Source organism: Odocoileus virginianus, chromosome 27 (genome assembly GCF_023699985.2).
Source record: "Odocoileus virginianus isolate 20LAN1187 ecotype Illinois chromosome 27, Ovbor_1.2, whole genome shotgun sequence".
NCBI classification, from domain to species: domain Eukaryota; kingdom Metazoa; phylum Chordata; class Mammalia; order Artiodactyla; family Cervidae; genus Odocoileus; species Odocoileus virginianus.
Window position 1 is genome coordinate 21,582,281 of NC_069700.1, and position 17,575 is coordinate 21,599,855.

At 35.1% G+C, this 17,575-nt stretch overlaps 1 protein-coding gene across 3 annotated transcripts in view; it reads left to right on the top strand.

Moving 5' to 3' along the window:
* Positions 1–14,179, top strand: part of LOC110137680 (beta-defensin 110) — a 54,427-nt gene extending 40,248 nt beyond the window's left edge. The window contains exons 1-2 of one of the 3 annotated variants that reach the window (XM_020894219.2): positions 8,751–9,084; positions 13,938–14,179. In XM_020894219.2, the coding sequence (XP_020749878.1) occupies positions 9,030–9,084; positions 13,938–14,086 (204 nt within the window). In that variant the 5' untranslated portion in view covers positions 8,751–9,029 and the 3' untranslated portion in view covers positions 14,087–14,179. Of the gene's footprint in view, positions 1–1,924; positions 4,498–8,750; positions 9,085–13,937 lie in introns of those variants that run through there. The other 2 variants (XR_011483882.1, XM_070456325.1) reach the window with 2 other exon arrangements.
* Positions 14,180–17,575: the final 3,396 nt, after the last annotated feature.

Here is a 17,575-nt window from a genome sequence, read left to right on the forward strand (position 1 = left end):
AACTTCTCAGAAAAGAAAATATTAAAAAAGTTCAACAATACTAAAACTACCCTAAATTTCTTCTCTAAGTAGAAAGAAGTAAGAATCTATAGAAAAAGGAAAATACCACTAAGAAAGACAAATGTATAGTTAGGGCTGAGGACCAACCACTTCCATATGCTAGTGTGAAGATTTAAAGACATAAAAATTGCAGAAGCCACCATAATTGAAATGAACAGCTATAGGACAAACATGAAGATGTAAAATGACACTGAAAATATAAAATATGGGAAATGAGCATGATCACTCGTAATCATGTATGTACCCAGCATAGGACTACCTAAATGTACAAAGCAAATATTAACTGATGTAGAGGGAGAAATTGACAATTACACAATAATAGTAGGGGCCTTTACATCCCATTTACATCAATAGATCATCCATACAGAAAATTAATAAGGCAATAGTGGTCTTAAATGACACAATAGAATAGTTGGACTTAATAGATACTTATAGGACATTCTAGCCCCATCAGCAGACTACGCATTCTTTGTATGTGCATATGGGACATTCTCCAGGATAAATTGTACACCAAGCCACACAACAAGTCTCAACAAATTTAAAAGGATAGAAATTATATCAAACATTTTTTCTATCACATAATATAAAACTAGAAATCAATTACAGAAAGAAAAATAGGAAAAAATGAAACATGTGGATACTAAAAAATATAGTACTAAAAAACCAATGGGTCAATGAAAAAATTTTAAAAATCAGAAAATACCTTGAGATAAATGAAAATGCCAACACAATTTTTAAAAATCTATGGGATGCAGCAAAAGCATTTCTAAGAGAGAAAGTCATAGCAATGTAGGCCTTTCTCAGAAAACAAGAAAATCTCAAATAACCTAACATACCATTTAAGAGAATTTAAAAAAGAAAAACAAACTAAGCTCTGTCAACAGAAAGGACATAATAAAGATCAGAGAAGAAGTGAATAACACAGAGACAAAAAAATAAATAAATAAATAGAAAAGATTAACGAGACAGAACTGTTTTTTGGGAAAGATAAACCTTTAGTCAGGCTTACCAAGAAGAAAACAGAAAAGACCTAAACAGACAAAATAAGAACTAAAAGAAACAACATTATCAGTCAACTGTTGTTATTGTTGTTCTGTCACTTAGTCATGTCCCACTCTTTGGCACCCCATGGACTTGTAGCACGCCAGATTTCCCTGTCCTTCACTATCTCCCAGAGCTTACTCAAACTCCTGGCCATTGAGTCAGTGATATCAATCAATACCACAGAGATACAAAAAAGTCATAAGACCATATTATGAGCAGTTATATTTCAACAAATTAGACTACTAGAAGAAATGGACAGATTTCTAGACAACGTGCCAAGACTAAATCAAGAATAAACAATTTGAACAGGCTGATCACTAATATCACATCAAAAATGATAAAAAATACCTAGGAATAAAATTGATCAAAGCAGTCATAGACCTATAATCTGAAAATTATAAAACATTGATGAAGGAAATTGAAATGATACAAAATAATGGAAAGATAACCTGTGTTATTGAACTGGAAGAAATAATATTGCAAAAATGGTGACAATATCTAAAGCAATCTAGAGATTGGTTGGACCACTCATATTTAGTGGCTCTAGAGGACAAAGGCATTAGTAAATTGCAGGCTTTCCATGTATCCCTTATTGAGTCAATACCTAATCAATCAAAATTTGTAGAAATGTGACATCTATATTAGGAATCAGATATTTTCTGATTTACTTGACTTGCTCTGAAAAAGAGAAGAAAATTTCCAATGAAAAAATGAGAAAGTTTCTTTTTCTCCCCTCTGTGGCCTGTGCTGCTTCTTTTAAATACATATATTTCTTACCTGGATAATTAATTCCATTCATCCTTTTTTTTTTTTTTTTCAGCTGAAAGTAAAGAGCACCACTCTATCTTTAATCTGACACGTGCATGTATAATGTTTGGTGGTCACTGTAGAAATAAATGTGGTGGAAATGAATTCAGGATGGTATATTGTGATGTGTCTACATCGCTTTGCTGCATTAGACAATGTAAGCCTAAGAAGTATAAATAATTGAAGAGACCTATTCACAGAAAGAGGATCAACATGAACTGTCTTCTCACTACTTCATTACATCTATTACTTCATTCACAGCCTCGTGTTTCTGTTCATAAATCTCTAATAAATAAAGGACTAAATAAAATACATTTCAACCTGAACCCTTCATGAACATTGTGCCTACTAGGAGGAAAGAGTCAAGAGTACAGAATAGAGCTCTGAACTTGGGAATAGCAATAGAATGAGAAAATTCCACCTTCAGACTACTGTGTTAAATGAAATTCTGGGGACAATTCTGTTTAATGTGAAAAGCATGCTGTCAATGATTCATGATGTATATCAAGCATTCTTTTAGAAGAGACAAGAGTGGAGAGAAAGTTTATGAGAGATGGAAGGTATGTGTTATCCCTGGAACTAGTGAAAATGGTTGCAAGAGCTTTGAAATGTGAAGTCATTGTAACTTTCTTAGCTACACTTTCCCTCTGTTTATTGATAGAATTCTAAAAATAAAAATAATTCAAGTAACATAGCTTGTCTTTTGAGAAAAAATAACTCCAAATGGTAGTATAGAAGGGAACTATTTGAATGAAGAAAGAGAAAATAAATCTCTGAAGCTTATGGTAATAATAACTTTGAAGTGTTATAATTGCAACTTTTTGTTTTGTGTTGTGTTTTTAAGATATTTTCTCACATCACATAATTCTATCAGCTTGTTATCAGCATCTCTAATCTTAATATTTTCCTTGTATGTACATAATTCTTGGAAAAAACAATAGAATACATGTATATATGCATACCTATATGATAAGGCAAAGCTAAGCTCAAGAATCTGTTGACTGAAGGATGGCTTTGAAGGGAAAAGGTTAGCAGCAGTCTTACTGCATAATCTAGCATAAAGGTTTGCCCTTATTGAAGCTTCTAGCAAAATCTAAGAATATTATCATGGCTGTGTGCTTGGCTGGCAGTCCTGATTATAACACAACTTCTAAGGTATGAACTAAAGCTCTCTATGAACCAGAAAGCAGGCTCTCACCAGATACCGTATCTGCCAGCATCTTGATCTTGAACTTCCCAGACTCCAGAACTGTGAGGAATAAATTTCTGTTGTTTGTAAGGCCAAAAGTATTAATCAATTAATATTAATTAAAATACTATGGCTGTCAAAGGAGAAGATAATCCCTTTTTACAACATTTTTCTTGGGGTATAATTGATTTATAATGTTGTGTTAGTTTTAGGTGTACAGTAAAGTGAATCTGTTTTATATATATATATATATGCTACTAAGTCGCTTCAGTCATGTCCAACTCTGTGTGACCCCATAAATGGCAGCCCACCAGGCTCCTCTGTCCATGGGATTTTCCAGGCAAGAGTACTGGAGTGGGTTGCCATTGCCTATATATATATACACATACATATACCCACTCTTTTTAGATTTTTTTCTTATATAGGCCATTACAGAGTATTGAATACAGTTCCCTATGCTATACAGGAGGTCCTTATTAGTCACCTATTTCATATATAGTGGTGTGTATATGTAATCACTTTTTTAAAAAGTATTCAGGAAGGTATTACATAGGATGGATGAGATTTGGTACTGAACAAATTCCATGAAGGCAGAAAGCATCTATTTTGTTCCCTGATCTCTGATAGAGGCCAGCAGAGTATGCGACATATAGTAAATGCTCAATTAAATATTAACTGAATGATTGGATGTATAGTGACTAGAACAAAAGATCAAAACTAAATAATTAGGAATTCTTAATTTATGGAGCAGGAAAAGGAAAAGGTATAAGGTAAGGAATCTTCAGAGAATTTATACAGGCAAATAGTAAAAACTAACAGAAGATGAGGCCTTCTTTGATAAGGTAAGCATAGCTCAAGTTTCTCATTTTGAGAAGATTCCAAGTGTGTCTGATTATATGATCTCCTAAGAATTAACTTATCGGTTAAATAATAATATTTAAGAGTCAAATAAGGACGTGCAGGGAAACTATTTATCTATGATTTTATTTCTTTACATTCTGTTATATCTGCCTCATTTGAAGTTTAGTGAAGAAAAGTCAATTAACAATAGAGATAGGACATATCTCATGCCTCCATGTCTAGTGGCAATTTTAGTTTTGAGGTTACATAGGAATCATTACCATTAATAATTGTCTGTTAGCTATTAGAAATGGTGGCAAAACACCTAGGTGGACAGGCCTGGCTTTATAAAATCAGAATGTTCAAGCACATATGATAATGATAAAACTCACTTATTTAGTGTAATCCATATGAAAAGGTTTGAATCCACCTTTAGTTAGTGGCCTGAAAATCTTGGAATTCCTATGCAACCACCTTCCTCAATGTCACTGTTGAAATAATTTACTAGACATGCATGCCATTATATGGACTATTAATAAAGCAAGTTGTATTCATGACTTTTAACTTTTTATTCCCGATTGATGTGGAAATGCAAATTCATATTATTATATCACTTAGAATTTACTATAATTCTTTGTGCTACAACTAGTATTAAATCTTTTATAAGATTACTAGTTGTAAGGTTGCAGAGAAAAATGCAATCTTTTGAAAAATTCCTCTTTGTAGTCTGTGCCTATTGTTGTAAAGCTACTTGTCTCTTTGGGTTTTGTGTGGGTTTTTTTTTTTTTTTTTTGCAGAAATGTCTTTAATAATAGTCTTCAATTTACTTAAAACTTTAAAGCTTAAAGCTTTATGTCCTAATTGTGCTTTCAATCATTTTCTATTACCAATTTTTTAAAAAAAAAAATGTGCCTATTCATTTGGATTTTATATATCCAAGCATTTCTTTAAACTTCTAAATAATGACACTTCTCTCCATGAGACAAGAAAACTGTTTTTTAAAATTTACTTTATTTTTTAATAGACTGCCTTTCAGGGCAGTTTTAAGTTCATAGCAAAATTGAGAGAAAGGTACAGAGACTTCCCCCATACCACCTCCTCCCACATATGCTAGCAACCCCCATTGTAAACTTCCCCCAGGAGAGTGATGCATTTATTACAACTGTTGAAACTACAATGACATGTCATTTTCACCCTAATTCCATACTTTACCTTAGGGTCCACTCTTGGAATTGTACACTCTATGGGTTTTGACAAATGTATAATGACATCCACCATTACAGTGTCATACAGAGTAGTTTCACTGCATTAAAAACCCTTTGTTATGCCTATTCATCCCTCTCCTCCTCCATAACCACTCAGTTCAGTTCAGTTCAGTCACTCAGTCATGTCCATCTCTTGGCGACCTCATGGGCTGCAGCACACCAGGTTTCCCTGTCCATCATCAATGCCTGGAGCCTGCTCAAACTCATGTCCATTGAGACAGTGATGCCATCCAACCATCTCATCCTCTTTCACCCCCTTCTCCTGCCTTCAATCTTTCCCAGCATCAGGGCCTTTTCCAGTGAGTCAGTTCTTCACATCACGTGGCCAAAGTATGGGAGTTTCAGCTTCAGCGTCAGTCCTTCCAATGAATATTCGGGACTGATTTCCCTTAGGATTGACTGGTTTGATCTCCTTGCTGTTCGGGACTCTCAAGATTCTTCTCCAACACCACAGTTCAAAAGCATCAGTTCTTTGGCACTGAGCTTTCTTTACAGTCCAACTCTCACATCCATTCAGGACTACTGGAAAAACTATAGCTTTGACTAGACAAACCTTTGTTGGCAAAGTAATGTCTCTGCTTTTTAATATGTTGTTTGCTGCTGCTACTGCTGCTAAGTCGCTTCAGTCGTGTTTGACTATGTGCGACCCCATAGACAGCAGCCCACCAGGCTCCCCCATCCCTGGGATTCTCCAGGCAAGAACACTAGAATGGGTTTCCATTTCTTTCTCCAATGCATGAAAGTGAAAAGTGAAAGTGAAGTTGCTCAGTTGTGTCCGACTCTTAGCGACCCCATGGACTGTAGCCTACCATGCTCCTCTGTCCATGGGATTTTCCAGGAAAGAGAACTGGAGTGGGTATGCTGTCTAGGTGGGTCATAACTTTTCTTCCAAGGTGCAAGTGTCTTTTAATTTCACAGCTACAGTCACCATCTGCAGTAATTTTGGAGCCCAAAAAATAGTCTGTCACTGTTTCCATTGTTTCCCCATCTATTTGCCATGAAGTGACAGGAAGGGATGCCATGATCTTAGTTTTTGAATGCTGAGTTTTAAGATAGCTTTTTCACTCTCCTCTTTCACTTTCATCACTTTCCTCTTCGCTTTCTGCCATAATGGTGGTGTCACCGCATATCCAAGGTTACTGATATTTCTCCTGGCAATCTTGATTCCAGCTTGTGCTTCATCCGCCTGGCATTTTGCATGATGTACTCTGCATGTAAGTTAAATAAGCAGGATGATAATATATAGCCTTGATGACTAGCAACCATTGATATTTTTAGTTTCCCTAGTTTTGCTTTTCCCAAAATGTCATACTATTGGGTTGGCATCATTGAGTGCGTAACTTTTCACACTAGTATCTTTCACTTAGTAATACATGTTTAATTCCCCTATATCTTTTCATGGCTTGATTGTTAATTTAGTTTTAAGCACTGAATATAATTCCATTATCTGAATATATCAGAGTTTATCCATTTACCTACTGAAGGCCATCTTGGTTGCTTCCAAATGTTGACAATGATGAATAAGCTACTGCAGACATTTGTGTGAAGGTTTTCACGTGGACATAAATGTTCTGCTTCTTTTACTAGATATCAAGGAGCAGGTCCCCTTGATGGTACGGTGAGAGTATGTTTATTTTTGTAAGAAACCACCAACTTGTCTTGCAAAGTGGCTATTTCCATTTTGCACTCCCACCAGAAATGAACAAGAGTTCCCATGGCTCCACATCCTCCCAGAAGTTGTCAGTGATCTGAATTTTGGCCATTCTACTAGCCGTTCTACCAGGTGTTTAGTGATAGAAAATTTATTTTCTTTCTTTTTTTTTTTTTAGAAAAATGTATTTTCATTAAAGTTGTATTCTGTACTTACCCTGCGTTGGTCTTTTTGCTGGGCTCAGTTTATCCATGCTATTCCATATCTCACTCCACAAGTAAAAATCACCTCATAATATGCCAAAAATCTAAATATAAAAAGCTAAAACACTAAAATTTCCAGAAGAAAATATAGGTGAAGTCTTTGCTTTGTAAGTTGTGTCCTTGCTCAATGAAATTGCATGGAAAAAAATCAGATTACTATTCTGCACACCAATCCTTCTTTAAGAAGAAGATTGTCCCCATGTACCACCTGTAGCTGTCCCAACTATGTGTACGCTGCTTTTCACCTTCTGTAAGCTGACAGTCAGGAGCCATATAACTGAGTGCTACAGAAAGGCAAATGTGAAGTGGTACATTTTATCACTTAATTTAATGGATAGTTGTTTTCAGAGCAAGAGTGTTTAGGGTTTCTTTGACCTGTCTGAGGAGTGAATAGGATAAGGAGGACCAGTGATCTACAGTATCCTTCCCCACTGGCTCTCATTCATCTATGGAATCTTGCATGTCTTTCACCTCTCGTAATAATTTATTCATCTCATCCCTACCCAGCAGATTGACAGGACAGTGGTTAGAAAAGTTTAAATAACTTAAGAGTTATTGTAGAAAATAGGTCAGGTCTTTTGAAAGTATCTCTGATTGAAACTTTCACATTTGGTCTCTCTTGTTGTTTTTGAATTTCCTAGAGATTCATTCTTAAATATTCTAAACCTTGCCATTCTTTTATCTATAATCATCTATTATGATTCAGGGGCCTGTTAATGTGGTGGTGAGATTAGTGGGAGGGGATGCATTCTTTAAATCTGTGATTTTTTTTAACTGCAACATGAGAGGATTTGATGAGACTCTCTAAGCAGCTTCACATTCTTTACCAAACTATGACACAGATTCTGACTCTCTGGTTTGTTTTTCTGATGTTTTGTAGAGTGTATGGATCCAGTTTCCTAGAGTAATATGTGGAGGCTTTTAGCAGTATTAGCATACCAGGATCTTATTAGAAATGCATTTGTCAGTCTCTATTTTAGAATTACTAAATCAGAGATGCTGAGGTGGGGTCTTGCTATCTGTTTTTAATAAGCCCTCTAGGGGATTGAGATGTAGCTGAAGTTTAAGAATGAGTATCCTAGAAACTCTCTTGACTCTGTGATAGGATAGAATCAATTAATTGCTCTGGATGCTTGTAGCACTTCCAGCTCTTTCTCACATATATGAAGTAATAGACCTGGGCAGTGTGCAAATTGGATCAGAAATCACCTCTAGTTCCATAAACAGAATTAAAACCATTGAACCTAGAATTGTGAAATCAGATGATTTATTACATGAAATTCATTTCATACTTAAAAACCTATTGTGTAATTTTCCTTACTCATTAGCAACTCCAGAATGATCATGTTACTTTAAATAATTACACATTATGTGAATCGAAATGTCATTCAACCCCCATCCCTAGTTCTCATTGATTTCATCTGTTAACAGAAGAGATATCAATAGAAACTTTTAACTGTAATTCCTTTAGACTTTTAGCTAAAATCCTGTAATTCAGACATTGAGACATAATTTAATACTAGGAGCATTAGAATATTTAGCATTATATGTAACATGTAATAGAGGATTTGTATTACTCTCATGTTTTTACTTTGGATTGTTTTAGCAATCCAAACACATATCCTTTGAAGTTCCTTAAAGATTGTATTTTCATGAGAGTCTATTTAGGGTAACACAAGTAGGTTTTACTTTTATGAAAAAATTTAATAATGATTTTTGTGACCCTGTTCTTTGAACACAGCACTATTCAATCAAGCATACAAATGTTCTTGCTATTGGTAAGCCTCAGTAGTTAAAACCACTTCCCAGGAGGATCTATAAATAAAAGATTTCTCTGTTTCCTTATTTGAAAACACCCGACTTGAAAAAGAAGATCTGTTGGCCCTTTTTTCCCTAAGAAACTTTCTACCATGAAGATTCATCTCTTTTTCTTTATTCTACTCTTTGGGGTCACAATTCTACCAGGTAACATAGAAATGGTTATGGGCATACTTGTGCTAATGAATCTGAGGAAGCATCAGTTTTTCCTTGTTAAGCTTATAGTAATAATATAAGGATTAAAATATTGTTATGGTAATGCAATGTGGTACTCTGAATTGAACACTGGAACATTAAAAAAGGCAATAGTGGGAAAACTAGTGAAATATGAATAAAATATGTAGTTTAACAGTATTACAGCAATATTAATTTTTTAGTTTTGATAAACGTATCATGGATAAGTGAGATATTACCCCAAGGGAAGTTGGTCTCTCTTCTCTTTGCAACTCTTCCATAAATCTAAAATGATTTCAAAATTGCAAGATCAATTCATTAGCCTCATCACCTTCATCCTGAAACAGAGTCAATTCTTGCTGAAAAACATATTCTTTGACATAATCAACTGGTAAGTGGTAGATGCTGCGGTATTAGAGAGAGAACTATTTACCTTTTTCTTCTTTTTAAGCTATTTCAGTCTACTTCCAGTATAGGAAGACTTTCTTAATATTCCGTCCTTGGTACTACAGGCAAATCATGTCCCTCGTTGGCCTTTCAGATCACATGAATGTTGAGTGTAATAACTTGTACATGAGCTATATTTTTCATGAGATTTTCCCCCTCAAGGATTATCTCTTCACATCAGGTATGTTACAAGATTCTCTTCCTCTGAATTAATGTGTAAGTTTGAATTGTACAGAAATAAAATAGTAAGTTTTGGAGATGGAGAGATCATTGAGTTTTCCCTTCTCCTGAAAGAGTTTAGTTTAACGTGAAAGAGTAAGCTCAAATCTTCCCAATTTATACTACTGGCACTGAAATTAGGCTCAATTCACTCTCTGGGGAAATATTCTTTTGTAGTAAGAAGCTGACATTTTTAGGACAAGTGGAAATTGTAATAGAGATGTATAAGAATGAATTAACTTATTCTTTCTTTATGAATATTATCAAGTCCATTGTGACAATTTTCATTTTTGTCATTTCATAAAAAATTTTCACATAATAAACTGATAAATTATCTTTTAAAGGTTGTAAGTGAGAAAGTTCTATATAGGGGCAAAACATCAGGAAAGTGACAAAATAATACAATCAATTGTTAATTTAACTAAGGAAATAACTTCTACATCCATTCAAAACTTGTTAGAAAAAGGATCTCTGAATTTTTTCCATATCTCGAAGGGACCAAAAGGAAATTCTACACAGATTCATATAGCTTTTAACATGGGATAAATCTTTTTAAATTTCTTCTTTTAATTTCAACATTAGCTAAAATTAGTAGATCACTATGGCAAGTGTTTTTATGTTTTATTGGCTTAATTTTTCCTTATAACAGCTATATCAGGTGCTCCTAATAATGGCTAATATTATTCATTAGTTTACCAACAAATTTTAAATTATGTGTCAGTAGACTTAGAAATTATATACCACTTGAGGAGATACAGTGGTATAGATTACAATATCAGTGATACTAACTTTTTGTATATTTTTTTCTTGTAGTTTCAAAGCGAGGCCATTATATAGTTAATCACATACATACCAAACTTCTAGAGAAATTCTATCATTAGTGATAAAAATATAAAAGAAATAAATCAAGATACATATTTTCTTCATAAAATTAGAAAATGTATATGTGAAAATTAGATACTTTTAGACAATAATAAAGCAATAAGAATGTTTTCTTTCACCTTGTAGTTAACCAACATACGGTGGCTGAACTAAACTGGATAAAATTAAATGTCTTATATATGACTCTGGAGTTCCTCAGTTGTTTCTTTTGTATATCACCTTCAGATGGTGAAAATTTTCACTCAAAGTCGAGACAGAAAAACTCATTATTTTCCACTCCAACAGTTACAGATGAAAAAGTGTTTAGAAAAAAAATCCATACATTTTCCATGCAAAAAAATTTCCATTGAAGTCACTTAGCTTTCCTCTTCATTTTCTAGAGGTTATAAAGGCTCAAGTTCAAATCTCTGTTATTGATAACAATGACTTTTCTTTAAGTCTGCCATGTACTTTGGCTATAGGACAGTATAGCTTTGTACAAAAAACGGTAATCATGATTTTCCCCCTGTTTTCAAGAAGGTTAATGATAGTCTAAGAAATTAGATAGCAAGTCCGTGAAAACAAAAACAAATTATGTGTTGAACAGATGCTTTAGGAGATGCCATGCATGTCTTTATAACTTAAAATATTAAGTAGAGTTTTATATATTGTTTAAAGAAATTCCTTAACATGTGAAAATGCTCTAGATGCCAGATGAATGACGCTATGAAGAATTTGTGAGAGCAATAGAGAGATGACTTTCCTGAAAGTGATCTACAGAAATTTCAGAGAGAAGATAGTATTTGAACAGTGTCTCTGAGGACAGAGACATTGTACGTTTGGCTTATCACCACATTGCTAGAACAGTGATCTTCTTTCCTTTTTATTCCCAAGGACATACGGATTTATTTATTTATTTTTCATTGGAATTTAGTTGCTTTACAATGCTGTGTCAGTTTCTGCTCTATAGCAAAGTGAATCCTAATGCATATACATGTACCCCGCCTTGTCACTACGGAGCACTGAGTTCCCTGTGACACACAGCAGGTTCTCACTAGTTATCTCTTTTATACAAAGTGGTGTAAATGTGTCCACCCAGTCTCCCAGTTCATCATCTCCCCTTTCCCTCCTTGGTGTTCGCAGGTTTGTTCTCTATGTAGAACAGTGGTTTCCAATGAGGGGCAGCTTTGCCGCCAAGGAGACATTAGGTAGTGTCTGGAGACCTTTTAGTTTGTACTCCTGGTATTACTGGCATCTAATGGGTCGAGGCCAAGGATACTGCTAAATATCCTTCACTGAATAGGATCACATCCCACAGCAAAGAAGTGTCCAAAGGGTCCATAGTTCTTAGGATGAGAAATCCTGCCCTGGGTGCTGTCACAGAGTTTGACAGGAAGTGAACTTAACAGTTGAATGAATAGATGGATGCTTGCAAAGATGAGTATTAGTGACCCAGGGATACAGGCTTGGGGAATACTCATATTTAGAGGTGAGAATCAGGAAAAAGAAAACAATAGTATTTTTAGAAAAGTTAAATAAAACAAGGGAAAGTAAGGGATGTGGTCAGTTTAGGATGGCATATTGGACAATGGGGTTAAATGTGACAGAAATCTTGTCAAAATGAGTGTGATTCAAGTTTATATCACTGGCAAATCATTTATGGGCTTGATAATAATAACTCCCCTAAAATTATGGAATGAATAGTGATATTTAGAAGTTAGTCTTTAAACTGTGCAGAGTAACTTTTTTGACTATAAATTGTGTCATAATCTGCATTGCTTCAGTAATAGTGAGAAGACAGCTAATTTTTAATAGAAGAGGTAGGTTTTATGCCAGCCATTTATACCAAAAATATGGATAAAGAATTTCTAAGTCTATGGACCCATTAATAAGTATCACCACTCACCACCAACTGTTGGAAATATAGACAGAATATCTAAACAGAAAGGCATGGGCTTTAAAGGAATTATTGGACACCAAACCTTAATTAAAGACAGAAACTAGTGGCAAGATTTGTTTGCTTTCATACCATGAATATACAGTAAATATTTAAGTCTGACCTTAAAATTTAGGATTCTCCCATGCTATTTCTCCTTAATCTCATTGTATTTTAAGGTGCATGCCTATCAAAAGTGATGTTAATGTTTTAAAAGTCTCCAGAATAAAGGGCTTCTGAAAGTACGTGGGTTAGCAGATAAGGTGAAATATGAAATTAAAATAGATTGACTTAGAATAGATATTGGAGGCTATCAGTCCAGCATCTCTCAATTCCCTGAGTACTCCCAACTATCCTAAATAATCAACTTCTAGTGAGAGTCAACCTCCAAACTACAAGATAAAACATGGAGCTTGGAGCACTAGTAACTTTAAAAATCATATTATGGCCAAAAATGGACCCATCTTTTAGCCTCTCTTCTTTTTTAAAAAATAAATGCTGACACTAAACATATGTATAAGTTCACTCCTTCGGGGGGAAGTAAATCTCAAGATACACAAGAGAGTTGTAGAAATTCAGACAAACTGTCTAACATTGCGTCTCCTTCCATTAAAAAAAAAAAAGTGAAACTAAGCTGCAATAGAAATCTCTAGTAGAAGAATTCACAAAGCACAATTACTATGCTTTGGTCCATTGTGTTCAGTCTAAATGTGTGTGAGAGTAAGAGATAAATTATGTGGACTTTTACTGTTACCTGGAACTATCCTACTGTTGCTATTCAGTCACTTGTAAAAAAGCAAGTTGGCCCACCTAACTGCAGTCCAAGACACTTTCTGATATCCAGGATTTACCTTGCATCAAAGGACAGTGCATTCACTTAAACTTCCTCAGTAAGATTTTCACAGTCATAAGTTAGGAGGTTTCTTTTTCTGTCCTATTCTATGCTCTTTTGCAGGCTTTCCTGGTGGTTCAGATGGTAAAGAGTCTGCCTGCAATGCAGGAGAGCCAGGTTCAATCCCTGGGTAGGGAATATACCCTAGAGAAGGGAACGGCCACCCACTCCAGTATTCTTGCCTGGGGAATTCCATGGACAAAGAACCTGGCGAGACAGGCCTACAGGGTCATGACACAACCCCATGTCGGACACAACTGAGTGAATTCCACATCACGTGCTCTTTTGCTTCTCAGATATTTTCCTTTTACTTTTTTTTTCCCATTTATTTTTATTAGTTGGAGGCTAATTACTTTACAACATTGCAGTGGTTTTGGTCATACATTGAAATGAATTAGCCAGATATTTTCCTTTGAAAATATTTGTGTCATAGTTAGATTGCTAATTTCAGTCACTGTTTCCTTCTTACAGCAAGAAAAAAATTTCCACAGTATGGTAGCGTGGATATGAGGAGAGAGTGCGTAAAGGGTAACGGTCGATGTAAAAATCAGTGCCATGCATCTGAAGTTAGGATTGCTTACTGCATAAGACCTGGATCTCTTTGCTGCTTGCAGAAGTAAAGATGACAGAAGAAAAGAGAGAGACACATGCTCCAAGAAGAAGGGACCAGTGTTACTGTCTTCCTTCACAGCCTTTCTGTACATCCTTCCAGGCCTGTGTATCACTATTGTGTGCAAAGATTTAAATAAAATTTAATAATGAACCATTCAGAAGTGGTTCTATGTCACACACGCATCTGGTGCCTTTTATTTTCTCATGATCTCTTGGTACCAGAAACAAGCATGATTTATTTTATGCAAGTTCTTCAAGAACTATTCACATTTCTATATGCCCTGTGCTATTTGGCATAAACAATGTTGGAAGAAACCCTAGGTCAGAGGTAGTGACCCATCTAATTTCTGAGATACGTGCCTCCATGGAGATGTGCTGTTATTTTATGAAACACTGTTTATAGACTATCCCATGGAAAGAAGTATAAATCCACTGAATGTGTGAGGTAAGACACTGAGATACAGATCTCTCAAGTGTCTCCTGAGAGAGACAGAGGTGCAGTGAGAGAATGGGAGAGTGTAAGAACAGAAGAGCGGAGGAAAGTCCCAATCACTCCAGTGTCTACCCATTTGTTTATATAGTGAAGAAAAAAAATCTGTATCAGGAGAATGAAGAGGGAGTGTGAAGGGAAGAAAATAATTTCATAAAAGAGAATTCTGACCTAGGAAGTCAGAAACTATGACTAACAGCTGAACTCAGCTCCTCCATCCTGAGAGGTGAGCCTGTCTGAGGAGACACAGGCCGCAGATGGAAGGAGGCGGGATCTTCCGCCTTCAGCTCCACTCTGCCAGACTTCCTCTCATTACCTCCTCTGAAGCTCCAACAGTAGTTTTCCCCACAGTCCTCTCAACAATGCATACATATCATGCATTTTCTACTCAAAACATGCAAATTCTTCTTCTTTTATGATTTTAGGAATACAATTTAGTAAATCGTATCAACTCAGAATTGTTTTTAAAAGAAATCATCAATACCACAACAGAATAAGAAAACAGAAATTTCCCTTCCTCCTAAAATAAATAATTCTTTGATCATTCAACTAAAGAAAAAAGAAATCTATTGAGCGGAGACTTTTGTACCGGACTTGGACTCAGAAGGATACAAGTATTTCCAGGCCCCAGCTACTCTCTTGATATTTTTACCATTGTGTCTCCTCCCATATTCTAAATACAAATATGAGATCTAAGGGTCTACGTGCATACTGAACATTATCTATTACTGGAAATGCATGGAAAAATCATTTTTCCCTATTTAGATAAAATTTCTAGATATATTTCTTCCACAAGAGACTGTTTAATTTTTAGTTTCAATTTTATTTTAAAGTTGAATTTGTTTTTTAAAAATAATTATTTGAATAAACATGAGCTCTTATTGAAAGTGAAAGCTGCTTAGTCATGTCTGACTCTTTGTGACCCTGTGGACTATACAGTCCATGGAACTCTCCAGGCCAGAATACTGGAGTGGGTAGCCATTCCCTTCTCCAGGGTATCTTCCCAACCCAGAGATCAAACCCAGGTCTCCCACATTGCAGGCAGATTCTTTACCAGCTGAGCCACAAGGGAAGCTCAGCCACAAGGGAATACTGGAGTGTATAGCCTATCCCTTCTCCAGCGGATCTTCCAGGTCCAGGAATTGAACCACAGTCTCCTGCATTCCAGGCAATTCTTTACCAGCTGAGCCATCAGGGAAGCCCAGGAGCTCCCATTAGGAAACAGTTATTTGCTGGGCATACATTAGAGGCTTACCTGCACTCTTTCACATTTTAATAACTTAAAATAGACTTTGTTTAATGTGTTGCCTTCTAGTGTAAATATCTTCAAAAGTATTTTTACAACATTCATTTCAAAAGACTTTCTCAACCTTAGCACTATTGATATTTTAGTTCAGACAATTCTTTGTTGTGGCAGCTGTCCTGCACTCTGCCTTTAGTAGCAAGATTTTTCTCCCCACCCCAAGCCTCTATCAATCAGATGCTGATAGCACCCTTTCCCCTTAATCATGACAACCAAAAATGTCTATCTACATTGTTAAATATCTCCTTTAGGGGGCAAAATCTCTCATGGTTTAGAGTCATTTGTTTATAATTAAGCACTCTTTCTCACAGATATGTAAAGATATAAATGGAAATAAAAAAATCAGCAGTGTTTTCAGATAACCAATAAACTTCCCATGTTTTATGAGATCAAATATCTACTTTTTTATGAAAACAAATATCTATTTGTTTTTATGAGAACAAATTAGATATTTGTGAGAACAAGTATCTATTAATGATTTCTTTTAAAAAGAATGCTATTACAAATGAGTTAGAGATGATGATACATTGATGACTCCAGAAAAAAAATTAGCCTAACTTTTGAATAGTACATATATCAGCCACATGAAGGAGGATATTAGTAAAATTAAATGCTTGAGGTGAAAGTTTGAGTATTATTTACCACCAGATACTGGGTCATCATTACCTCAAGACCTGTAAAATAGAATTGAGAAGCCTAATATACTACTAATATGGAACAAATAAGAATTGAGTTTTTTAGTGACTAGCAAGAAATGTTAGATGGTGAAAGGTTCCTTAGAAGACATTTGAGGCATTTCTGAACATGCATTAGTCTGTGCTAGTAGAACTTCCATCTTTCAGTTCTTGATAGAGAAAACCAAAACCATCTAAAGTTTTTATTTGGTCTCTCCTTGTCTAAATCAGTGTATATTCAAGCTGCCAGCCTCCACACAAATGTGATAATCTTGAAGAAGGTAAACCCATGCATATCAAGTACGAAATTAATATTCTTCCTTGCAGAAATCTTTTGTGTATGATATAAACTGAAAATTCTCTAGAATTTAATGAAGTTCTGCAGTCAGAAAAGAAAAAGATGTCACAGATTAGTCATATTGTCTTCAGAATTTATTAGCAAAAAAGAAAAAAGCAAAAGTGCTTATAAATGGGAAGATTTCTGGTACCTTTCTTGCTCATGTACTGTAATTTTCATTACATTTATGGACCAAACAGCTAAATAATCTTAAATTAGTTAGCTCTCAAGAGCTGAAAGTTTACACTTTCTGCTCCTTTGGCCCAGAATTTAAATTTCCACGACATTATATATTTCCCTTTATTTTTAGTTTCCCGTAAGTCTCAATTGGCCTTGATGAAATAGACCCCACAGGGTATCGGATACTTTTGCTGTTATTCAGTAGCTCAATGACACTTAATCAGTTAAAAGCATCATGTTGAAAACATGAAATTCAAGGGCAGGACTAGGAAAAGAAGAATTACCATCCAGTCCTGATATCATGCATTCAAACCCAATCTATCTCAGAATTTATTTCACCTCAGTGTCCTTGGGCAAGAACAAAATCTAATTCCAATTAGTGATTTATTTAGACAGCATCTGATTAATGACTTGTTTCTTCCCAGGTATGATGTCATGGGTTTTAGATTTGAAGATTAAAAAAATTACAGCTTCTGTCTTAAGGCACTCATTTATTGTTTATAAACTTGAGTT